This window comes from Trachypithecus francoisi, unplaced genomic scaffold (assembly GCF_009764315.1).
Source record: "Trachypithecus francoisi isolate TF-2019V2 unplaced genomic scaffold, Tfra_2.0 Lachesis_group3, whole genome shotgun sequence".
NCBI classification, from domain to species: Eukaryota; Metazoa; Chordata; class Mammalia; order Primates; family Cercopithecidae; genus Trachypithecus; species Trachypithecus francoisi.
In genome coordinates, this window is record NW_022681468.1 from 98863449 (window position 1) to 98888896 (window position 25448).

A 25448-nucleotide genomic window follows, 5' to 3' on the forward strand; every position below is an offset into this window, starting at 1 on the left:
TGTAATTGGACAGTTTTAAGAAGTATTTTACTCCCAGACTCATAAAACAAGCCTACAGCCAGTCACAGTGGCACACACCTGTAATCTCAGCACTTTGGGAGGCCCGACAGAGGTGGTGGATCACTTGAGGCCAGGAGTTCAAGACCAGCCTGGGCAACAGAGCGAGACTCAAACTCTACAAAAAGTAAAAAAGAAATTAGCTGGACATGGGGCACTGGCCTGTAATCCCAGCTACTCAGGAGGATCGCTTGAATCTGGGAGTTCAAGGTTACAGTGAGCCGTGACTGCGCTACTGCACTCTAGCCTCTGTGACAGTAAAACCCTCTCTCAGAAAACAAACAAAAAGAAGCCTACAACACTACTTTTTTAGTTCTGAAGCACTCTAAAGTATATTTTAGATTAATAACTTCCAAACTAAGAAAATGGAATCCTAAATTAATTATAAGACCCCAAACAGAAAAAATCTTTTAAAACAATCTGACCGTGGAATTCACATACATTCTATTTGGTCAATGCAGACACACAGATCTTTATTCCAAAGTTTACATTTAAATGTAAAGCTTCAGAGCCTGAAAACATCTAAAATTATACCCATGACTGACAACTGGCCTAGGCTCAATGTCTTTGGAATGTGCTGTACTAAATTTGCTACTGTTTGAATGTATTCCCTCCAAAATTCAAGTTTGCCAACGTGATGATATTAAGAGGTAGGACTTTTAAGAGGTTATTAGGCCAAGAGGGCTCCTTCCTCCTTCATGGGATTAAGCCCTTATGAATGAGGCTTCACAAGTTGGACTAGCTTGCTCTCCTGCCCTTCTGCCTGCTACCATGTGAGGATGCAACAAGAAGGCCCTGAGACACCAAATGTTGATGTTTTCATCTTGGATTTCCCAGACTCCAGAACTGTCAGAAAAGAAAGAACTGCTTTTTATAAATTACCCACTCTCTCTTATTTTGTTAAAACACTATAAAACAGACTAAGACACATTTCTTTGAATTAGCTTTTAAGAAGAGACAGTTTCACTACTTCTGGCAAGTAGTCCATAAAGTATGTTCAAATTCCCCTTTTATGCAAGCATAAAATTTTTAAACTCAGTAGTTTCTCTTCCACAAAATAACCAAATACATGTTAAGTACTGATTAGTATAAAATATAATTTTAGTGCTGAAAGTTAAGAGCTTTTGTTTTCCAGAAAATCAAATCCAAGAATTCAGATAAAAAATTTGCTCAAAGGCATATCATGAATTAGAGGTAAAGCCAGAATTTATAAATTAAATTGTATTCCAAATATGATGTACTTTCAATTATTCCACATTAGTAGTTATTTATAAAGGAGATTGGAGAATTACTCAAATGTTCAAAACTGAAGATATTTATGATTTTTTCTTTTTTTTGAGACAGAGTGTCGCTCTTGTCACTCAGACAGGAGTGCAGTGGCACGATCTTGGCTCCATGCAACCTCCCCATCCTGGGTTCAAGCCATTCTCCTGCCCCAGCCTCCTGAGTAGCTGAGATTGCAGGTGTCCGCCACCACGCCTGGCTAATTTTTGTACTTTTAGTAGAGACAGAGTTTTGCCACTTTGGCCAGGCTGGTCTCAAACTCCTGACCTCAGGTGATCTGCCCGCCTTGGCCTCCCATAGTGCTGGGGTTACAGGCATGAGCCACCTGGCCTGGCCAAAATGTTATTCTTATATAATATACCTACTTCAGCCATCTCTTCTTCCTCTTCTTTGAAGTCACTTCTTCTTTTGTTCCATTCAAAAATAGAGAAAGAATCTTCCAGGGCTACATGGAACAAATATGCACATTAGAAGACTGGTGTCACAGCTTTAGGGACAAACTCCCAACCATCTGTCACTGCAGTCCCACTACCAGAGAGCTTATTAAAATTAAAATATGCATTTTGAAATCCAACTTTCGCTGGGCACGGTGGCTCAAACCTGTAATCCCAGCACTTTGGGAGGCTGAGACGGGCGGATCACGAGGTCAGGATATCGAGACCATCCTGGCTAACACGGTGAAACCCTGTCTCTACTAAAAATACAAAAACTAGCCGGGCGAGGTGGCGGGCGCCTGTAGTCCCAGCTACTCAGGAGGCTGAGGCAGGAGAATGGCGTAAACCCGGGAGGCGGAGCTTGCAGTGAGCTGAGATCTGGCCACTGCACTCCAGCCCGGGCGACAGAGTAAGACTCCGTCTCAAAAAAAAAAAAACAAAAAAAACAAAAAAAACTCCAACTTTGATTTGACAAACAACAGTTCTCAGCTTTTCAAATTGAAACGATTTTGAACAATTTAAGTTAATGGATGCCTTCAGAATAAAGAAAAGCAATCAGTCAAATATAAAGCAAAAATGAAAAAAACTTTAAAATGTAATCTAATTTAAAATAAGGAAACCTTTTACTTATATGGCTATGTGCATAAGATCAAAGGCTTTACTTTGTTTAAAATAAATGTCCCAAACTATCAACTTCTCAAAACAGCTATCTTTGTAACTTTGAAAAGCCTGAATCGTTACATAAATTCAATTTCCTTACATTGTAAAAGATCAGATGCGTTACCTATAGTAGACACTTCCCAAAACTAAGAATTACGAAAAGATTACCACCTCACTATAAAGCAAATTTTCTTTTTTTTTTCTTCATATCCTCTTGAAAACTTGTTTTTTTTTTTTTTATTATTATACTTTAAGTTCTAGGGTACATGTGCATAACGTGCAGGTTTGTTACATATGTATACTTGTGCCATGTTGGTGTGCTGCACACATCAACTCGTCAGCACCCATCAATTCATCATTTATATCAGGTATAACTCCCAATGCAACCCCTCCCCCCTCCCCATGATAGGCCCCGGTGTGTGATGTTCCCCTTCCCGAGTCCAAGTGATCTCAATGATCAGTTCCCACCTATGAGTGAGAGCACGTGGTGTTTGGTTTTCTGTTCTTGTGATAGTTTGCTAAGAATGATGGTTTCCAGCTGCATCCATGTCCCTACAAAGGATGCAAACTCATCCTTTTTTATGGCTGCATAGTATTCCATGGTGTATATGTGCCACATTTTCTTAACGCAAATTTTCTTTTTAAAAGCATGTAATTTACTATCAAATATCTCTCTACAAGACATAATTTACCAATTAACATCAATTACAATTATCAAGTTCAGATATGAATGTAATGAATTTTTAGGAAGGGCCTTCATACTCAGTTTGGGCAAAGTTCAAAAGATAAGCTTCCTGGTTAGGACATAGTATATAAATGCATCTTTAACCATTAAGGCCAGTTCAGGTTAGAATCCAGAATATGTAAAAGATCAAGAAACTAGGATCCAGAAATCAAGACCAACAAAGGTCTCAGCAGTATCTAAGCAGCAGCTTCCAAAATGGAATTCACCCCTTCTTCATTTCTCTAAATTGTTATATTCCAAATCATATTATTCAGGGTATCTAAAGAATATATACCCAGCCTCAAAGTCCCAAAGAATCTGGTTGCATCAATGGTTGAAAGAGCATTTTTGAAATGCTAATTTCAAAGCCTACCCAAAGAATCTGTTTTGAAAAGCTCTCTGAGGTGATTCTCACATGCATCTGGGTCGGTCACCACTACCCCATTTACTATCCTTCATTCTACACATGAGAAAGCTGAGCCCCTACCCCTCAAAAAGGGGAATTTAATCAAAACAAAAAGTGAGTTAGGGCTGTGAAATCCTAAGATTAATTTCATTTCAAGATGTGACCTGGTCCTCTTTCTAAAATCCCACTGAAATGACAGAATTTTATAAAAGAGAGTAAGTGTGCTGCAGCAGCAGCAAAACAACAAATATAAAAAGAATACCCTTAGTGAACCAAAACCATAAGGACATGCTGGAAGATACAAAGCAGATGGCATCAGACTGCTGGCCTCAAGAAAGCCACAAACCCAATCCAAATAATGGAGGGACCACTTCTGTTGGAAGACTCAAACATTCTTCACCGTACCTGTCCCAGCTATAGCTGGTAAGGATCACTCTGCTAATAGGAAGCCTACCTGGAAGGTCTCTTACTATCAGTGTCAAAACCAGAGAGAAAAGACATAATGTTTTTTAATATAACTCAATGCAACAGCAAAATCTTATAACAGATTCTGCTCTTCCTTTTAGTTCAAAATCTGGAAAGCTCACCGGCCAGCACCTCCCCATCCTCATGCCACAGGAAGAGCAGAGGTCTGCAAACCAGGAGGGGGAGGCCACAGCAGAAAAGAGTGACAATTCTGAAGACATTCATAACAACTGATACTGCTCAAAGGTAAACCTCATGTATGAATGAACAGATAAGCATGTATCATCAGAGAGTTGAAGAAAATTAGCAACCTGAAAGGAAGGTGCCAAGTCAAAGAAGCACAAATGACCTGAAGCACTGCTAATGAAGGAAATAAACAGAATTGTAAAATCTAATTGTAATCTTTAGCAGAAATTGAGAAGATACTGTATCCACAAAATACAAAACAGATTACAATGCAAAAGACAATTCTAGAAGGTAAAAATAAGAACCCTAAACCAAAACAAACAAAAAAACAACCAAAAACCATCCAATCAAAAAAACAGACAAAAAAACCACTTGTAGAAGGGCCAGAGCACAATGGACTTGACTCAGCAAAGCATTTAAGGTGGCTCATGTCTGTAATCCTGGCACTTTGAGAGGCTGAGGCAGGCCGATCATGAGGTCAGGAGATCGAGACCATTCTGGCTAACACGGTGAAACCCTGTCTCTACTGAAAATACAAAAATTTAGTCAGGCATGGTGGCACATGCTTGCAGTTACAGCCTCAGGAGGCTGAAGCAGGAGGATCATTTGAACCTGAGAGGTGGAAGTTGCAGTGAGCCAAGATCGTGCCACTGCACTCCAGCCTGGGTGACAGAGCAAGAATTCCTCTCAAAAAAAAAAAAAAAAATTAAAACCCCCACACTTTACTGTTACACAGAAAATCATACTATCAGAAAGAACTACGAATCAGATAGGCATGAGACTTTTCATCTATAACAATAAATATCAGAACATAAAAGTGTAAAGACCTGGAAAGAAACTCAAGTATGACCTCAGAATTCTATATCTAGCTCCATCAAGACAGGAATCATATCTGTGTATGTTTGCCTCAGGATTCTCCACACTGATATGGATGGAGTACTTCATACAGAGTCAAATATTTGTTGAACAAGTGATAACACACAGCAAGTTCATGGAACACACTCCATACACATCCCCATAAACCTTTTCTAAGAAAAAAAAAACCCAGAATATTATTCAGGGATATACTTGAGGGGCAGGGAGCAGGAGACATAATACAAGAAGTAGTAATAAGCAAAGACAACAGTAACGCCAACGGTAAAGTCTAAATGATTGCTGATAATCTAGCTGAAAGGTCATAGGCCATATTCTCTGACCATATTGATGCACTTAAAATACCTCAAAAGCCACCTGAAAATGCTTTTTAAATTTTTTTTTTTTCTGGATAAGTCTTGGGTAAAAGAAGAAATTGATCTTCATGCCTCAGTCATCCAACTCCTAAGTATGTGCCCCAGAGAAATGCTGGCACAGAGGTACCATTAAATATAGATAAAAAAGATCATAGCAGCATTTGCTCCTCCTAATAACATGGGAAACAACCCACATGTCTGTATCTAGTGAAGGGAATAAATGGTATGGTGTTTTCAAACAATGGAGTAAATGCAGCAATGCAAAGAACTATAGCTACACACAATAGGAACAAATTTCATACACAATGTTGAGCGAAACAGAGATGAAAAAATACATATGGTATGATTTTCAAAAGTTCAAACAATAGGCAACACTACACTGTATTGTTCAAGGATGCATACATGAGTGATAACACTAGAGAAACATAAGGCAAGATGAAGTGTACAGAGGCATGGTGACTGGGAAGCAGCCTGCAGAAGGTTTCTGTGGTGCAAGCAATGTGCCTTCTCTTCACCTCGGTGCTGGCTAGGTGTTGGTTCCCAAGTACTGACTCTAACCATATGTTACACTAAGCTTATGTTTTATAAATTTCAATACATGTCATATCTCACAATAAAAAGTCTTTTTTTTTTTTTTTTTCAGAGTTTTACTCTTGCTGTCCAGGCTCGAGTGCAGTGGCACGGTCTCTGCTCACTGCAACCTCTGTCTCCCGGGTTCAAGCTATTCTGCCTCAGCCTCCCGAGTAGCTGGGATTATAGGCATGCACCATCACACCTGGCTAATTCTTGTATTTTTCATAGACATGGGCTATCTCCATGTTGGTCAGGCTGGTCTCAAACTCCCGACCTCAGGTGATCCACTTGCCTTGGCCTCCCAAAATACTGGGATTACAGGCGTGAGCCGCCATGCCTGGCCAACAGAAAGTTTTAATAGCAAGAGCAATGTAAACAGAGGTTGCAATAAAATGACTTAGAAAATACAAACTATTTAGAAAATAGATTTTAAAACTCGTGCAATAAAGTCAAACAGCACCCAAAGGAAGTATACTGTATACCGTTGTATGTTTGTTTAAAAAGCAATTTAAATTACACTGATCCACTACACTAGAAAAAGCAAAATAAACAAAAAGGGGAAATAATGAAGACTTAAGGAAAATGTGAAAAACACCCCACCAAATTTAAAAAATAACACTAAACAGGATTCTTTCAAAAGATTAAGATAATGAAACAGTCACGCCTCAGATAAGTGATCAAGATAAAGAAAACTTTGAAGAGAAAAGGGCATATAGCCACATGTGAATATGATGCAAAAATTGAAAACTTCACAAATCTTTAAAACACCTTAGAAGTATGGATGAAGTGCTCATTTCTTTTAAGAATCTACAGTTACGAAAACTAACTGAAGAAATGGAAAATCTGGAGACCAATACGCAGAAGAAGGAAAAACACAAAGACTCATCTTCCAAATTGGACATTCATTTAAACCAGCGTTTGTCAGCCTCAGCAATATTGATATATTGGGCCAGCCAATTCTTTGTGGAGGGTTCTCCTGCTGTGTTGTGGGACATTTAGTAACATCCCCCCTACCCATGGAATGCCAATAAGACCTCCCAAGCATGACCAGTTGTGACCACAAAAATGTCTGCAGATATTTCCAAATGTCCCATGGGAGGCATAATATTCCTGTAGTTGAAAATTACTGTGTAGACTAGATCTACATCCTAGGTCTTAGAAAAAAGATGTAATGTTTCCCAAGCTATCCCTGCATACCCTTGATACTGAAATGAAATAACAGCCTTAAAGGAAACAAACAAAATATAATGTTCTTTAATACAGAAGTAAAAATGCAAAAATGAAATATTACCATAGCCATTCTTACAGTGTTTATTATAGGAATGCAAGGATGATTCAAAATTAGGAAAATTTCATCAGGTAATTCACAAATCATATTTCTCCATAGAATTGTAGGCACAATCATGACAAACAAGGTAGCTCTATATGCATTAAGTCCATGTGATATTCAGTGAAAAACACAATTTGCAAATGTCTTACGGAAAAAAACTGAACACTGAACACATGTCTCCACCATCTGCTCTTTGTCCTGAGGCTCCACTAGAAATACAGTGAAGAAGAAACATTATATAAACACATAATTACAAAAAAAGAAATGGGATTACCAACAGAAGATTCACCTCCATTAGAAAATGACAGTAAAAGGAAAACGGTTAATTAGTCGAGCAAAGCAAACAAAAGTGGAGGTCGGGGGATACCCATAACAAGGAAGCTAATTTGTCCCATAGCAACCTGGAAAGGTTCTAGACTCAGACACCAAGTACCCCCGAGGGTGGGACTGATAGGCAAGACTGAAAACAGAGATTAACCAAAAGCCTACATAGAGAACACATTTTCCAGGCACTGAAATGCACTGCTCTCCCCCATCTCCTTAAGCAGAACCCAAGCAAACATATCTGTCTCAGACAAGAGAATGCAGATTCCGGCCGGGCGCGGTGGCTCAAGCCTGTAATCCCAGCACTTTGGGAGGCCAAGACGGGCGGATCACAAGGTCAGGAGATCAAGACCATCCTGGCTAACCCGGTGAAATCCCGTCTCTACTAAAAAATATAAAAAACTAGCCGGGCGAGGTGGTGGGCGCTTGTAGTCCCAGCTACTCGGGAGGCTGAGGCAGGAGAATGGCGTAAACCCGGGAGGCGGAGCTTGCAGTGAGCTGAGATCCGGCCACTGCACTCCAGCCTGGGCGACAGAGCGAGACTCCATCTCAAAAAAAAAAAAAAAAAAAAAGAAAGAGAATGCAGATTTCATCTCCAGAGGAATGGAGTAGTTCCAGCCATCATTTATGATTGCACCGGGAGATAAGAAAGAGGGGTAGAGGAAAACAATCAGGAGTCAGCATACGTTCCCCCTAAAAGCTATCAGTTGCCAAGTCTTGGCCATGAAGAACTCCCAATCAATTTTTTAATTTTATTTTTTATTCGTATTTATTTATTTATTTTATTTATTTATATAGTTATTTAGTTTTGAGACAGGGTCTTGCTCTTTCACCCAGGCTGGAATGCAGGAATGCAGCAGGATGATCACAGCTCACTTCAGCCTCAACATCCCGGGCTCAAGAGGTCCTTCTGCCTCAGCCTCCCAAGTAGCTGGGGCTACAGGTGGGTGTCACCACACCTGGCTATTATTTTCATTAATTTTTTGTAAAGATGGGGTCTCACAACATTGCCCAAACTAGTCTTGAGCTCCTGGGCCCAAGTGATCCTCCAACGTCACTCTCCCAAAGCACTGAGATTGTAGGTGTGAGCTGACACACCCAGCCTCCCAGTCTTTTAGTACCTCTCTGAAATATGAATGAATAAAAAAAGGAATTAAAAAAAAAAAAAAGAATACAGACCAGGCACTGTGTCTCACGCCTTTAATTTCAGCACTTTGGGAGGCCTAGGTGGGCAGATCACCTGAGGTCGGGAATTTATTGAGTGGGAGATAAAAAACACAAAGCATAATTATAAAACATTCTCCCCTGCCACCATAAACATTTTTTTTTAAAGCCTTACAGCACACAGCATAACATGACCAAAGCAAAATAGTAAGGACGAAAGAAGGGAGGAAGGGGAAATATCAGCATGAACTAAGTATGACCCAGAAGAGCCTTGATGGTCAAACATGTAAAGCCAAATTGGGTAGGGTTAGGGGGTGGCTATCAGGGGTACATTCTATAGGGGAAAAATAGCTGATACAGAAGCCTGAAAGGAAAAGCGGGCAGAGCGCCTGTACAGGACTCTTACCTGCCACATCCACGGTACAATGTGCCTTTCCAGAACACAGCAGCGGTCCGGCCGGGGAGAGAGGGATCGCTCAAACAGCACCAGAGGCTGCATTCTAACTTTTCCTCCCTTAACGAGTCCGTTTTCATTGTTAGTTTCTCCTTAAACACAAACTTAAAAACGATTGGCTGAACATGCAGGAACAAGGAAAACCTGACTGAAGAATGAGGCCTTTACACTTAAGGGCCTTGGATCCACGTGAGGTGGCTCAGGTCTGTAATCACACAACTTTGGGAGGCAGAGGTGAGTCATTTGAGGTCAGGAGTTCGAGACCAGCCTGGCCAACATGGTGAAAGTAAACAACACAAAAGTTAGCCAGGCATGGTGGCGGGCGACTGTAATCCCAGCTACTAAGGAGGCTGAGGCAGGAGAATCGCTTGAACCCATGGATTGTCAAGAGAAGGAGGCTGCAGTAAGCCGAGACCGCCCACTGCACTCCAGCCTGGGCGACAGAGTGAGGCTCCATCTCAACAGGCGCCTGCCACCATGCCCAGCTAACTTTTGTATTTTTAGTAGAGACAGGGTTTTACCATGTTGGCCAGGCTGGTGTAGAACTCCTGACCTCAGGTGATCCACCCCCCCTCAGCCTCCCAAAGTGCTAGGATGACAGGAAAGAGCCACTGCGCCCTGTCAAAAAACCGAAAATCTTAAAGGCCTTTCCCCTTCCCTGCTTGGGCTCAAGTAACAGCTGGAGCCGCCCTGCCACACCCTGTCACGGTTCTGGGGAGCAGGCCGGCTGACTGAGGGCGATCATGGGCGCCGAAAGAGCTGCGGGCGACAGGGGCTCCCAGCTCGGGGCTCGGGGACGAGGGCGAGAGGTGCCAGCAGCCCCCAAGCCAGCCCCCCGCAAGGAGACAGAGAGACGCGCCCTCCGCCTCCTCCCACCCAAGCCTCCGGCAGTCTCGGCGATCGGGGCGGGCCAGTCACAGGAGAAAGGAGCGCGTTCGCCCCGCCCGGGGAACCGGGGCCTCTCCCGGGCAGGCTCCCCTTTGTCCGGATACTTCCGGAGCCTCCTCTCCGCCCATGCCCTGCCCTTTGGGGCCGCCGCTGGGCGCTGACAATGACACGGACACCCTGACACGGACATCTTACCCTCATCTCTGACGGCAGGGGCGCGGAAGGTGAGCCGGTGAGGAGCCTCTGTTATGGCCGCGACCACCCGGTGAGGCCGCTCGGCGGCGCTCTCGCGGCTCCGCCTCTTCCCGCTGCTTTGACTCTAGTCGGAGCATGGCAGGAAAACCGCAAGGGACACCGAGGCCTCTGCAGGGAGCTATGGGGCGGCCCCGGGCGGCTGCTCCCCTTGTAACCGACTCCACCGACAGGAGGCGCGGCTCCTGTGAAGCGGCAGCTTAAAAGGGCAACAGCACCACCGCCCCCGCTGCCGCCTGGGAAGGTGCTGCCTCCACCCCGTCCCCCTCCCTCTCACCCCTCACCCCTCACTCCCGCGCGCCCAGTGAGCACCCATTTCGGCGGGTGCAGGAGTCCAGAGCGTGCGCGCGCTTCCGGCTGCCCGCTCCTCGCCTTGACCCAACACTCCTGGACCCATCTGGTCCGTTCCTCACACTGGCCGACTGGAGGCTCCGGGCGGCACAACCGCCAATGTGTGTGTGTGTTTTGGCGGGGAGGCACAAAACCACCAACTCCTGTGTGTGTGTGTGTGTCCGTGTGTTTGTGTGTGTCTCCCAAGGGAACAGCGCTGCTGACTTCAGGCTGAGTATTAGCTCGTGGACTGTCAGCAAAATACAGTCACAAGAAGGCTATGTGCTGTTTTGTCTTTTGCAGTGACATCATGTTGGTCATGTTTTATGTTTTTCAGAGTTCATTAGTTTCTGTTTGTTCTCAGTTAATATCCAGCTCAATAGATTGTGTAAGTAGAATACCCCCTAACTGAAAGTCACCTACATAAAATATAGTGAAAAATACGTCACCCACTTAAATTATAGTTTGAAAACATGTACTCATTAGTTTTGTGTAGCCAACACTGGATACTGGGTAAGGGCACAGGATCCCAGGGCTAAACTGCCTGGGTTCAAGTTCCAATTTAGCCACTTGCTGGCTTTGAAATACTTGACAGCTTTAAGCCACAGTTTCTTTCTTTCTTTCTTTTTTTAACTTAATCCCAAATGTGATAGTAAGTCTCAGTTTCTTGATCTGAAAAACAGAAATTATTCAATGAGAGCCTATGTGAAAACTTTAAAGGTTTTAAAGCCCCTATCTGGCTCAGGAAAGTCCTCAGCTTTAGCTGTTAAAGTTTTAAAAGCCACTTTAAAGTTTTTTTTTTTTTTGAGACGGAGTCTCGCTCTGTCGCCCAGTTGGAGTGCAGTGGCCGGATCTCAGCTCACTGCAAGCTCCGCCTCCCGGGTTCACGCCATTCTCCTGCCTCAGCCTCCCGAGTAGCTGGGACTATAGGTGCCCGCCACCTCGCCCGGCTAGTTTTTTGTATTTTTTAGTAGAGACGGGGTTTCACCGTGTTAGCCAGGATGGTCTCGATCTCCTGACCTCGTGATCCGCCCGTCTTGGCCTCCCAAAGTGCTGGGATTACAGGCTTGAGCCACCGCGCCCGGCAAGCCACTTTAAAGTTTTTAAAGCCACTGCCTGGCTCAGGAAAGCCCTCAGCTTTAGCCATTAATAGCTATGATTATTATTGTGCTAGCTACACATGCATTAATGAGGCAGGAAAATGCTCAAGGATAACAACCCATACCCAGATTATCTCATCAGACGGAGACAGATGCGTATGCGTGCATGCTCATGTTTTAGCTCGGAGCCATTTGTCTGAAAGGCTGTTGAACTCAGAGGCCCAGGCAGTATCAACTTTACTTTGTAGTGGAGCCATCACTTTTGTTAATCAATGAAATTGACATAATGCTCTTTTTTCTTTTTAGTACCAGCCGTGTGCCTAGAGTTACCTGTGTCAAGAAGAGCATGCTTCAAGTGACTGGAGTGAGCAATTCAACTTGTGGAGGAATGAGAAATGATAGTGTTGAGACAAGAAACACAAAACCCCAGGGTAAGGTAGCAATCACTGAAAGTCAGGCAAAGGAACTGGCATCCAGTGATGAGTCAGGCTTTGCCAGCCTCTGGCCCTACAGATGGCTCTTTGGAGAGGAAAAAATTAAGCCAGGCCCAAGGGCACAGATCCTAAGGGAATGCCGGCAGCTCTAGGCTGTCTAGAGAGTCCAGATTTGCTGCTTCACCCTGGGGCTTTAGGCAAGTCCCCTTTCCTCCCAGAGAGCTTCAGTATCCCTTCTATCAAATGATGATGTTCTGCCTTTCTCCTAGGATGGCTGTGGAGATCCAGGGAGACAGTGGCCATAGGGATGCTATGTGAACTGCAGATACAGGTGTAGGAGCACTTTGCTAACTGCCAACGTGAGTTCAGACTCTTCAGGCTATTTGGCACCCAGGTCTATGGTGAGGTGTGACATATGGGATGTAAGGTTTGATGCCTGCTCCAACTCCAGTCTTGCTAACACCCGCTAAACATTTGGCAAATCATGACCCTACCTTGGGGAAAAGGGCAGTCTGGGAGAGCTTCTTCAAGGCAGGCTGGCTTCAATGCAGTCCGGGGCATGACTGAGATAGGCTTACGTGGTGAGGAATTGGAGGATAACTGGGTAAAAAGCTGCCATGGGCAGAGGTGTAGTGTGGGTCGCATTGAGGATAGCCCCTGGCCAAAGCAGGGAACAGAGACAGAATGAGGAAGAGCTCTGTGGGGAAGGTGGGGCATAGGGTAGAGAACCTTCAATGTCTGAAGAGTGTGACTTGTTGGGGTTCAATGCTGTAGGCAGTAGGGAGCCATGGAAGGCTCTTAGGTGGAGAAATGACAGCTGGACATTAGTGAGCAAGCCCTGTCTCCATGAGCAGCGTGGGTGGTCCTCTGAGCACACCAGGCACGAGTGTGCAGGGAGCTGGTGCAAATGCCTCTGTGTGCGGGCGAGCATCTGTGTTGTGACTCTGCCCATGCATGTGCTTCAGTGTGCTGAGTGGCGGCACATCCCAGATCCATGTGGCACATGCCGGCTGGTGAGGGTGCTGGGCACCTGCAGGTGGCAGAGAAGGCAGTGTATGCATGTTGTTTGTGGGCATGTGTGTTAGTGTATGCATGGAGGCCGTGGGGCCTCACAGCATGTGTGTGCACACTCCGGCGTGTGCCTATGTGTCCCCCACCCTCAGGCCTGCCCCACCCATGCGTGTGACCTGCCATGTGATTTGATGCTGTCTTTCAGAATCACTATCGGTGCTCCCTGAGGAGCGTCATCCTTGGTAGGTACATGCCTTGCTGCCTGCTGCATGAAAGGTCTGCCCACCCTGCTGCCCCAGCTCCACACGGGGGGCACACCTGGGGACTCAGAGCCAGGCTCCCTGACCCTCCCTTCTGAAGCTGCAGACTTACTCTTTCCTCTTTCTGTCCTTGTGCTGCTGGCTGTCTCACTTCCCTCCCTGCGAGCCATGGGACTCAGTGTCACTGCTCAAGGTCTCCATGTCTGAGCCTGGGGGCTCTTAGAACAGGCTCCATGCCCAAACTGGCAGATGTGGAGCCACCAGAGAGGGCACAGAGCTCATGGTTTATGGTGTAGGGGCTGGGAGCTTGGAGGGGGTTGTGTGTAGGGCTGGACTCTGAGGTGGTCAGAGGCCTAGGAACATCATCCTGGGCACACTGTACCTGTCATGCAGTCTGAGTCATGCTGCCAGGGCAGGATATCCAGCTCCCAGCCTGGGAGTGCCGAGAGCCAAATCCACTGCAGATTAATGGTGATAGTTAGGGTCCGACATCCTCTATCTGTCAGCAATCCAGTGGTGATCTAGGATAAAAGTCAGAGAGTCCCATACACACAGTCATCCCACAACACACTTCACAGACTGGGCAGGGACACACAGGCCCCCTTCCCTCCCTCCCAGGTACCATCATAGCTGCTAGTGTGGACTGAAGGCAGGGTCCCTGGCCCCTGCTGAAGCACTACAGCTGACCAGCAGGCTCACTCATCTTGGCCTGTTGCTCCTAGGGGTCATCTGTGCTGTTCAGCCAAGGAGACCACAGTGCCTGCTGGCCCAGCCAAGCTCCGCCTAGCGAGTCCACCTGCCTTTCCTGCCACGGACTCTTCCTCTTCTGCTTTTCTGAGCAGGATGGGCCCAGCCTCAACTATGCAACCTGAAGCCCCCTGCCAACCAGTTGAGGCTCCCCTCTTAGACTTATAAGTCTATGCCCAGTGACATCTAGCTACCTGTCCTCCTTGCCTTCCCCAGGGTCCCTCAGAGGACCCTGGGCTTTCTGACTGCCCAGAGGGGCCTCTGGTGCTCACTCCAGCCATCCATCCCTTATAGCTTCACCATTTTGTTTCAAGGGGTGTTCCTTCTCTATCAGGCCTGGTGGCTGTTGGGTGGGGCTCCCCAAGAGGTGGCCCTGGGCCAGTGGGTTGGAAAACAGGGTGACCAGAGAAGAGGGAAGCCCAAGGGGGCTGGCATTGGTCTGAACTGTGGGTGGACTGCGTGGGTGCCATGAGAGAAGCCAGCGTGTGTGGGGTGGGGAGGGCCGCCACAGACCCCGGGCACTACCTATGAAGCTCTGGCTTCTCCCTCCATCTTCCTCCCCTTTCCCTTCCAGCCTCTCTTTTTTCCAGGAACCTTGCCATGCCCACACTTACACCCTCCCCTTCCCAGCCCTTTCACAGCTGCTGTGGTGCACCCATGCTCTGCACTTGCCTCACCGGCTCTGGCTTTTCTCTAACCTGTTTTCTCTCTGTGTTCTCTCCAATGCCAGCTGATTCAGTCAGGCAAGTCCATCCCGTCCTGAGAGCCTCAGGTCTCACTTTGACCTCTGAACAGATGAACAGATCCCTCCTCTTCTCAGAGACCTCCCTTTCCAAGCCTGCCTGGGTGGGTGTCCTGTGACTTGACAGTGGCTCCCCCAGCCCCAAAGCCAGCCCCCTTCATCTGTGACTTAGTCTGTTGTAGTGGTGAGCTGACACATCGAGGTGTGATCGTTGCTGAAAACTTGTGCCCCCTCTGTGGTATGCCCCTGCCCTGTTCTATAAATAGCTATAAATTCTCATACACACACACACACACACACACACACACACACACACGTGTGACTGACTGGCCTCTAGCACTGGGAATCAGTCCTCATGCTGTCCTTGTGGAGTCTTGTGGCCCAACAAGAGGAAGCTGTCTCCTGACATTGCCTCTCGAAAGGGCGCCACCTCCAGGGAGCCTCCCCATCATGCCCGGCCTGTGGACAGCCAGCCCCCGCCATCCTTCCCGCCCTTCTGGGCAAGCATGGGGGTGCTGTGCAGGCAGCTGTGTGGACTGACAGTCTCTACCAGTCCTGCTGTCCCTCAGCTGAGACTCCAACCCGTATCTGGATGACAGAGAATGTGTCCTCTGCTGGCTGTGTTCTCTGTGGAGCTCAGGGGAGGGAAAAGTCCAAGCCATTTTTAGGGTGCTTTTGGGAGCGGTGAAAAGGTCACACCCTTTCCAAGGGACTCTTTTCCTGGAAACTCCTTGGAGCTTAGCTGGCTCTTATTATGTGACGCTGGCTCTGGCCACTAGGGGGCAGAGAGGTGAACTTATCCTGGAGGGAGCCTGCGGGGCAGCAGGCACTCTGGACGGACAGACCACCTGGTGCAGACAGGAGAGGGAGGCAGGAGGAGGGAATGGAAGACACTTGGGGTGGGTGAAAGTCAGTGCCCTCGGGTGCTGGTGTTGTCTTCCCGGCCACAGCTAGATCAGTCTTCTGAACCTGTTGGCTGTCAGGGCTGCACTGTGCCATTAGGCGCCATGGCAGTCCCCGTGAAATCCACCAGGTGTCACCAGGCAGCATAAAGGCAACAGGCCTGGAAGATCCCCAACAGCCCAAATGGACATGCTCAGACACTCTGGGGCTCCTCTTTCAATGGGACAAACTGCAGGACCCACTGAGGGAAACGGGAACATACCAGGCTGAGCAGTATGGCTAAATCCATTTATTCCCAAATAAAAAGCAAAGAAAACAGGAGTCCCATCACCAGGGAGCCATGACTCCATCCCCGCCTCCTTCCTTGCTCCTATGCTAGCAATAAATAAGTTTCCCAGCTGCAAATAACTATCAGAACCTCTTCCTCATATGCCAGCTGCAACCTCCGCTAGGTACGATACATACACAATGTTACACAGATACAGTATGTACATGGGGGAAGGGCGGGTCACCCCCAGCAGCCCGTGTCCTCGCCTGGTCTACAGTTAGCTCCACTGTCCCACCTCAGCTGCCTCTCTGAGTAGGAAGATGGGAGCCCCCCTGAGGGAAAAGTAAGGAAGCCATCGCACCTCCTCCAAACAAACCAACTCCATCAACCTCTGGCTCTTAAATAACAAACATCATCCTCCAGAAATGTAAAGAATCAGCCTTGGTCAAGGTGGTAAAGGGTCTGTTTTTCTCCCTCCATTAGACAGGGGTCTTGTGTTGCTACCCTAATGGTAAAGGGGTGACTGGGAAGGGGTTGTAGGGACATGGTGTGGGCGAAGACTACAGATCCACTTCCCCAGGCTTATGCTGACAGGGGCCTGCTTTTATTTATTTTTATTCCATGATGGTTTTTTAAATCCAGTAACTTCTTTTTCATAACTTAAAAAAAAAACTCCATAAAACTTTTTTTAACTTTTTTTCACAACTTTTTTGACACAACTTTTCCACCGTATTTTTTATCCCTGTAACTTTTTTAGTTTATGTTCTTTTAATAAACACACTTACATAGTTACAATTTTGTGAGAATAAAAACTGATTATCTCATGCCAAGCGTTCCTGGCATTTGCACAGTCTCAATACATTTAATACTATAGTTTTCAAGACATATAAAATTTTAAGGCAAAAACAGCACCTTGCAAGAATTTCATAATTTATTACATTACAGTAGCATCACAGAAGCAGTCAAGAATGCCACTTTAGACAAAAGTCAGTATTTCTATTATACATTCTGTTTACCAGAAATCATAAGTTGGTAAAAGTAATTCTTTTTTTTTTTTTTTTTTTTTAGGAGCAAAACTGCAAGTTTATTTTGGTCACCTAGCTTCAGGGGAAGAAGGTGGGTAAGGAGAGGTCTGTTGGCCTCCGGCAAGTGAGGCCCACAGAGTTCTCCATGCTGCTCTCGGACGGAATTCCGACAGGGTAAAAGTAATTCTAAGAAAACTTGGCAAATAAAGCTTTGGACTGGAATTGGCATTTCTTTTTCTACCTTTCCTTCCCCTAGATTCTTTGTTTTAAACTATGGTGCTCATATTTTAAAATGTTTTAACTGATTTCAAGACATTAATACAGCAGTTACATTTTTGAATAGTTATTTGAAAGTGACTGTAAGATAAAGTTTTAGAGAAGCTATTATGGATGGGGTGATTTACATTTTCCTGTTTTGTACAAAGCAGCTTTGGTTTCAGAACTGAGTTTTTTTCATTTTGGGAAAACCTATCAGGTTTAATCAAACACTTTAAAAATAATTATCATATATTGCAGTCTTTCAATAGGCATTTTGATTCTTTACTTCCTACAGAAATTCAAATTTATTCAGTTGAACTCACACTTTAAAATTCTATATTTCTGCTGAACTCTAACCTTCTAATGTTGCCTTCTAAGCAAATTGAAAGCTGCCTTATACTGAATGAGGAAGAGAACAAATACTTGGCTGAATGAGGTATTGCAAATGACTGCATGCACTTAGAAGAGTTAAGTTATTGTCATAGGATTTCCATCTTTTCAGCTTTTTCTTAAACTTATGACAAAATATCTACACAAAGAGTGGTATTTCAGGTAATATAGCACATTTATTTTTCAGACTGACATTCAGCTTAAATATGCCAGTATGTGATTTAATCCATAGGTACCTGATGAACACATTATTGTCAGATAGGTTACAGATGCTAAACGCTATCTGAAGGTCATTCCTAGTCATTTATATGTGTCAGGGTAAAAGTGAAGTGATTTGAACTATCAAAATGCCTTTGAAATAATTTATCAATATATTAGAAAAACCCAGTTTCAGAATGATAAAGAAAAACTATTAGACCAAATAATTTGGCTAATTAACAGTGGTACAATCCCTTTTTAGGTCATCAAAAAGGAGTACAACTGCCCCAGCTTATGATGTAATATCTTCATGAGCCCAGAGCACATACGAATCCTAAGGGGACTACCATAGTAATGCACTCATTCTTGGCTCCAAAACAAATGAAACGTATTCTATCCTGCACACATCTGCCAGAGCAGGCCACTTTCCTCTTTTGGAAGATTGAAAAAGCTCCCCAAAATGTTATTACACCCATCCCCAATACACAGAAAAAGGGGAAAGGCTCCCTCCAGTGCTCCATCTTTAAACAACTGTAAATGTCAGTACTCACAGTGGCACATTACAAACTAATAAACAGCGCACTTGAAGAGCTTCATTAGCTCTTCAAGCTAATGCAGAGCTCACTGTGATTAGGAGTCGATCAAGCATAATAGCAGAACATAGGCAAATTTTATCTGAATTCTGTAATGAATATACATGCTGCAAAAACATTAAAAAAGCATGGCAGCCTATTCCAAACCAGCAAGAACAGTTTTGTGCATATAGTGGGTCTTTGCGTGTTTGAACTCCCACCACATAGGGCAAACTCGATATGCATGCTAATGACCTACAGTTATCACATAAAAAGAAAAATGCTAAAGGATGCCAGAGTGAACATGAGGGAAAGACCCACTCTTCTGTAACTTTTTACAAATAAATTTAAACTAAGTTAGAAACACAAACATGAGTGGCTCTAACATTCAAATGAAGTAAATGAATTGTGTAGGAGATTAACCCCTAAACTTTTTTTGTTTGTTTGTTTTTAAATTTCTTGACCAGCTCTTAGATGATGATGATGTTTATCTCCCTGATCTCCACACCGTGAAAAGAATGGCATGCAGGGGTTGCTGCCCAAGCCTCCGTGCTCCTGGAGAGTCCTGCGTTAGGGGAAGCAGCTGCATGATCTGCTGTGCAGTGGGGTTGTTGTGGGGAGAACCCTCTCTGGCCTCTCCTGGTGCAGGCTCCATGCTGTCAGTGAGGCTCACCTCCCAAAGATCTTCAGACAGAGGGGGGAGGGGATCTGAGCTCAGTGCGAGCCGCCCCTGCTCCTGCCTGCTCACCCTGCCTGAGCACTCTGCTCACCACCCTGCTTGTCAGCACACCCAAGCTCCTGGGGGATGGGGACTCCTAGCACGGGCTCATCAGCAGGACTCTGGGCAGTGGTCAGGAATTTGTCCTGCCCCTCGTTGTGGTCGCTCACAAGCTGCAACACCTGCCCCTGCAGCTCCAGCAGGTTCACCTGGAGGGAGGGGTGCTTAGCAGCCATGCCGGTGCTGGTGCCCAAGTTCACCCCACCCCCACCCCCGCAGACATGTTGCACACCGTACCGTCATCTCCTCCTGGTCCTGGGTCAGCCTGATGATGTCCTCCTCTCCCAGTGCCGCATCTTTGGCACTGCCCCCGGCTCCCATCTGGGGTGATGTACTTTCCTGCGGGAGGACAGGCTCAGATGCTGGGGCCCCTCTGACAGCCCTGCAGCTCCCCCTGCAGTGCCCTGGCCTCCCCCTCACTCATGGTGTCTGTCTTTCCTGAGAGATGGATGAATCCAAGCTCTAATTTCTCCACCCACTCCTTCAGGTCCACCTTCTCCTTCAGGAGGTCCATAAAGCCACTCTGGAGCCAAAATAATGGGGTCACATCTCAGAAGCCACCTGCCTTGCCCCGCCCCCACCCTTCTTGGCCAATGCCAGGATCTACTCACCTGCAGCTTCTCCATGGCCCCCTGCAGGGCTGGTGGGTCTCCCCACACACAGACTCACCCCCAGTCCCTGGGGCTGGGCCGCTGCCTCTGGCTCCTGGGATGAGGCCACCGGGTGAGCCAGGGGCTCGCAGCACACCCTTTGCTCCTACTGGGCACTGGCTCCAGCGAAGTTGAAAAATGCCACCTGAAGGCAAAAGGTGAGTATTCTTGTAGGGACATACACAGAACAACTGGGGCAGGGAGGTGGAGCGCAGACCCCTCCCTTGGGGCTCAGAGTGTGTACCTGTTGGTCACAGGTGAAATGGTGTCTGACCACTGGCTCCCAGAAGGAGTGAAAAGTCCACAGAAATCAGAAGGCGGGGAAACCAAGAACATAAGGGGATCCGGGAGGGACCACCGAGGAAGGTAGCAAAGTAGGGGCAGGGAAAGTCAGGCTCACCTGGCCTCCCAGCTCTCCAGGTCCTCTGGGATGTTCAGAATGGGCCCAGGCACCTCCTCTTCCTCACTGTCCAGATGTCCTCCTCCATCTCCTCTAGGGGGTGGCCAGAGGGGTCCTCAGACAACCCAACAAGGGAAGTATTGGGGGCCCACCTCTGCCCCCACCCTCATGTGTAACCCTGAGCCAGCCCATTCCCAGAGGAGAATGAGCTGTTCTGAATTTTTACTTTTAAGAACCAAGATCTTGCTATATTGCCCAGGAACAGTCCCACTACCGATTGGTGCGGGAGTCCTGACCTGGTCCCTTTCTGACGTGGGCCAGTTCTCCAGTCCTTAGGCAACCTGATGGCCTCCTGCTCCCAGGAGGTCACCATATTGATACCGAACTTAGCACGGACACCCAGTCCGCAAAATGATCAGCTGTCTTAAAGGTCTCTTCTAACTCCTTAATCCTATGCTGCTAACAGTCTCCCTTTCCTCCCGGGGCTGTCGCCTCTTCCTCCGAGTGGTCTCCCGTACCTTCCCCAGGGAGAGCCATGAGGTTCAACTGGGCTTTAGCTGCTGCTTCTGCTGGCTGGTAGCTTCCAGGTGCTCCTAAGAGGCCAGAAAAGAGGGTGAGAAGGCACGGAGGTTGCCAGGTTGTCCCTCTCAGGGCCCTGTCCTCAGCAACTCCCTCCCCTGGGTCTCCTGCAACTTTTGGAGGGCCATCTTAGCCACCGCTTTGCCCTGAGCTTCCCGCTGCTGCAGCTGGTCCAGGAGCTGGGTCTGCAGCAGTAACTGCCTGTGCAGCACCTCCTCAGAGGTCAGCTGCTGATAAGTGGCCACCTGCTGCTGATACGCACATACTGCTGCAGGTGACCCAGTTACTGGTCTCGCTGCTCTGAGCCTCTTGGCTCTTCAGCCCCACCTGCAGGAAGACCCTGGGCATGAGGGCATTTGGTAGCTGGCTTCCGGATTCCTGGCCCATTAATAGGGTAGTGAGGGCACTGTGGTGCTCTGTGGCCTGCCCAGGCCCCTGGTCCCTTGCTCATGGCCTAATGCCTCCCTTGCCTAGAACCCCCTGCCTCCCTCCCCAGTCTCAAATTTCAGGTCCTTCTTCCAACCATTTAAACTGTAGGTCGCAGACTGGTCTGCCTAGCAGCGAGGGTGGGAGTTCCCTAGTTGTCCCTGGATTTGTAGTGCTGCCCTTTCCAGAGACTCGAGGAGGAGCCAGATATCCAAAAAGAGGGCATGGGTGGGGAATCAGTAATACAGTCTACTTCAACAAGAAAGTATAAAGTAGAGGTGGTGGCTTATGTGCTGTAATCCCAGCACTTTAGGAGGCCGAGGCAGGTGGATTACTTCAACTCAGGAATTTGAGACCAGTCTGGGCAACATGGAAAAACCCCATCTCTACTAAGAATACAAATTCTGTCTCAAAAAAAAAAAGAAAGAAAAAGAAAAAAAAAAGAAAACTCTGCAGTTTCAACTATACTCATTTAACGCTTTTAAAAAATGTATTATAATTAGATATGTACCAAGGTTTAGTGTACCCTTGAAAAATATGGGCTTGAGATTTTGGCCCAAATCTGTCCCTATCTGCCAGAACACCTTCTAAATACAGATCTGATAATGTTGTTTCCCTCTTTTATTGATGACCAAAGCCAGCAGTTATTGAGAAATAAGTGACAGTAACTGTACTAAGCATTTTACACGCATTCTCTCATTGAAACCCCACAACAATCCTGTGATTATCACTCCTATTTTACAAATGAGGAAACTGAGGCTGGGTGAGCCCAGCCCCATGGCTAATAAGTGGCAGGGCCTGAATCCAAATCCGGAGAGTCTGTCTCCAAAGCCTGAGCTTAACCTTGAAGCAATCTGCTTCCTTCATGGGCACCAGGTATGGAATAAATTCCTAACTCCTTGGGAAGGTATTCAAGGCCTTTCCCAGTCTGGTCCCAACTATTTTTGGAAACTCTCCTCTGCCCTTCCAACACTGTCCAGTCCACACCACTCAGTTCCCAACACAGTGTCCCTCTACTCTTCAATACCTTTGTTCATGCTCTTCCCTCTTGTTCCTGTCTCTTGTTCCACATGCCCTATCAAACTTTTTTTTTCTTTTGAGGCAGGGTCTTGCTCTGTCACTCAGGCTGGAGTGCAGTGTCACAGTCATGGCTCATTGTAGCCTCAACTCCCTGGCCTCAAGTGATCCTCCCACCTCGGCCTCCCAAGCAGCTGGGACCACAGGCAAGGGCCACCACGCTGGGCTATTTTTTCTTTTTTTTTTTTTTTGAGACAGAGTCTCGCTCTGTCGCCCAGGCTGGAGTGCAGTGGCACGATCTCCGTTCACTGCCAACTCCACCTCCCGGGTTCATGCCATTCTCCTGCCTCAGCCTCCTGAGTAGCTGGGACCACAGGCACCCGCCACCACGCCCAGCTAATTTTTTTGTATTTTTAGTAGAGATAGGGTTTCACTGTGTTAGCCAGGATGGTCTCAATCTCCTGACCTCGTGATCTGCCCGCCTTGGCGTCCCAAAGTGCTGAGATTATAGGCGTGAGCCACCACACCTGGCCTAATTTTTTCTTTTTCTTTTTTTTTTTTTTGAGACAGAGTCTTGCTCTGACGCCCAGGCTGGAGTGCAGTGGTCGGATCTCAGCTCACTGCAAGCTCTGCCTCCCGGGTTTACTAAGTTTTTTTTTTTTAAGGGACAGGGTCTCACTGTGCTGCCCAGGCTGGCCTCAAACTTCTGGCCTCAAGCGATCCTCTCACCTTGGCCTCCCTGGGATGCTGGGATGACAGGCGTGAGACACTACGCCTGGCCACCTGTCAGACTTTCTACACAGCATCTTCAAGGCTGTGTTCAAATGTCACCTCCTGGCAGGGTGCAGTGGCTCATGCCTGTCATCCCAGCACTTTGTGAGGCCAAGGCGGGTGGATCACTTGAGGTGAGGAGTCCGAGACCAGCCTGGCCAACATGGTGAAGCCCCATCTCTACTAAAAATACAAAAAGTTAGCTGGGTGTGGTGGCAGGCGCCTGTAATCTTAGCTACTTGGGAAGCTGAGGCAGGAGAATCACTTGAACCCAGGACACGAAGGTTGCAGTGAGCTGCGATCATGCCATTGCACTCCAGCTTGGGTGACAGAGCAAGTCTCTGTCTCAAAAAAAAAAAAAAAAAGGTATCTATTCTTTGACCCACCAATTCTAATTCTGGGAATTCTAAGGAAATGATAAAATTATATGTCAATAAACAAGACAAAAAAGATTCATTAAAAGAGGTTTATCACAACACTGGTGAAAATTTAGAAATGACCTAAATGTCCCACAACAAAGAAATAATTATATAGCTCACTGCAGTCTTGAACACCTGTGCTCCAGGGATCCTCCTGCCTCAGCCTCCCAAGTAACTGGGACTATAGGCAACTGCTACTTTTATAGGTAAAAAACAGTCAGATAGGCCGGGTGCGGTGGCTCACGCCTGTAATCTCAGCACTTTGGGAGGTCAAGGTGGGCGGATCACGAGGTGAGGAGATCGAGACCATCCTGGCTAACATGGTGAAACCCCCTTTCTACTAAAAATACAAAAAATTAGCCGGGTGTGGTGGCGGGCGCCTGTAGTCCCACCTACTCGGGAGGCTGAGGCAGGCAAGTGGTGTGAACCAAGGAGGTGGAGGTTGCAGTGAGCCAAGATCATGCCACTGCACTCCAGCCTGGGCAACAGAGCGAGACTCCGTCTCAAAAAAAAAAGGTCAGATATATGGTTCAATCTAATATTTGACTTCATACAACAAAATAATATTGTATTCCATAAAACGAAATATGAGGTGATTATTTTAAGTGAAGTAAAGATATTTATTGTCAAAATATACTCACAATACATATAAGAAAGAATGTACACCTGAGCGTACAGTATAATCCCAATATTATTTTCTTTTTTTTTGAGACAGAGTCTCTGTCACCCAGGCTAGAGTGCAGTGGTGTGGTCTCGGCTCATTGTAACCTCTGCCTCTCAGGTTCAAGTGATTCTCCTGCCTCAGCCTCCCAGGTGGCTGGGATTACAGGCCTGTGCAGTCACACCTGGCTAATTCTATTTTTCTTTTCAAGTTTAGAATTCCTGGTTTATTGGGAAAACTTCATAATGAAAACTTCAATTGCCCTTTTCCACAACTTACAAAATAATAATTTGATATTTAAAATGAATTGGTTTTCATCATATAAGTAGAAATGGTAAAAAAATAGTAATAACTCATCTGATGCATCATATGTATGCTATTCAGGGAAACTCAAATCCCTGAATTCTCCTGTGGCATGTTTTACATCACACATTTTAAATCTGTTTACCAAGAAAGACCAGGATTTTAACTATATGTAGGTTTCTACTGACAGTTGCAATCTATCAGAAGCCTGTCTACATGATTAGAGCCCAGATAAATCTGAAGTTTAGAAAAGCAAGCCATTTTTCTCCTTAGACTGTTTTAGTGGCACTTTTGTGACAGGAATGGCTCTCCTAATCCTTTACTACACAACTAAACCAGATCTATCAGTCATGATAAATTAGACTGATAGATCTATCAGTCCATCTTTCAATCCAGTTACTCTGGTTTTGAACATATAAACACAAAACGCTACAGATTTATTAATATAGCATTTTCCAACACCCTAACCCTATATAGAACTTTAAAAGAGAAAATTTCATCTAAATATTTCACACCTAAGAAAGGCTTACTAACCATGGCAATAGGTTTAGACCACAAAACAATATTTTCTTAGATGATATATAGCGTCAACATGAAGCTTAGCAAAAATGAGTTATTCAGGGCCGGGCTCAGTGGCTCACACCTGTAATCCCAGCATTTTGGGATGCCGAGGTGGGTGAATCACGAGGTCAGGAGATCGAGACCATCATGGCTAACATGGTGAAACCTTGTCTCTACTAAAAATATAAAAAATCAGCCAGGCGTGGTGGCGGGTG

General features: G+C 46.2%; 2 protein-coding genes and 1 long non-coding RNA gene across 21 annotated transcripts in view; 1 reads left to right on the forward strand and 2 right to left on the reverse strand.

Annotated features, from left to right (window-relative positions):
• The window catches only part of LOC117070208 (ubiquitin-conjugating enzyme E2 Q1-like), a 35696-nt gene extending 26098 nt beyond the window's left edge, over positions 1-9598 (reverse strand). For 7 of the 9 annotated variants that reach the window (XM_033189004.1, XM_033189008.1, XM_033189006.1 and 4 more), the window contains exon 1: positions 9243-9598. In XM_033189004.1, coding sequence (XP_033044895.1) covers positions 9243-9335 — 93 coding nt within the window. In that variant the 5' untranslated portion in view covers positions 9336-9598. Of the gene's footprint in view, positions 1-1706; positions 1787-9242 lie in introns of all 9 variants that reach the window. The other 2 variants (XR_004431828.1, XM_033189009.1) reach the window with 1 other exon arrangement.
• LOC117070210 lies at positions 8572-16314 on the forward strand. Its single transcript, XR_004431829.1, has 5 exons — positions 8572-8615; positions 12167-12291; positions 12564-12653; positions 13511-13547; positions 15043-16314. It is a non-coding gene; the product is annotated as an uncharacterized LOC117070210 (long non-coding RNA).
• A 2654-nt stretch (positions 16315-18968) lies between these two features.
• Positions 18969-21883, reverse strand: LOC117070207 (golgin subfamily A member 6B-like). Of its 11 annotated transcripts, XM_033188996.1 has the most exons (6): positions 21015-21880; positions 20497-20587; positions 20058-20241; positions 19684-19785; positions 19439-19595; positions 18971-19352 (listed from the first exon to the last, which is right to left on the reverse strand). In XM_033188996.1, exons 3-6 carry the CDS (start codon positions 20070-20072, stop codon positions 19156-19158), a joined length of 471 nt encoding a protein of 156 aa, XP_033044887.1. In that variant the 5' UTR covers positions 20073-20241; positions 20497-20587; positions 21015-21880; the 3' UTR covers positions 18971-19155. The 11 variants fall into 11 exon arrangements, 8 of the variants coding, with proteins under 8 accessions (XP_033044887.1, XP_033044886.1, XP_033044884.1 ...); XM_033188995.1 differs by having other exon boundaries at positions 20058-20589; XM_033188993.1 differs by having other exon boundaries at positions 20497-21880.
• Positions 21884-25448: the final 3565 nt, after the last annotated feature.

Excerpts from the sequence above, each read along its gene's own strand:
- LOC117070207 (XM_033188996.1), bottom strand. Across the intron at positions 19,596-19,683 it reads AGGACCAGGAGGAGATGACG|GTGAACCTGCTGGAGCTGCA; the intron begins GTACGGTGTGCA and ends CCCTCCCTCCAG. Across the intron at positions 19,353-19,438 it reads GTGTGCTGACAAGCAGGGTG|ATCTTTGGGAGGTGAGCCTC; the intron begins GTGAGCAGAGTG and ends CTCTGTCTGAAG.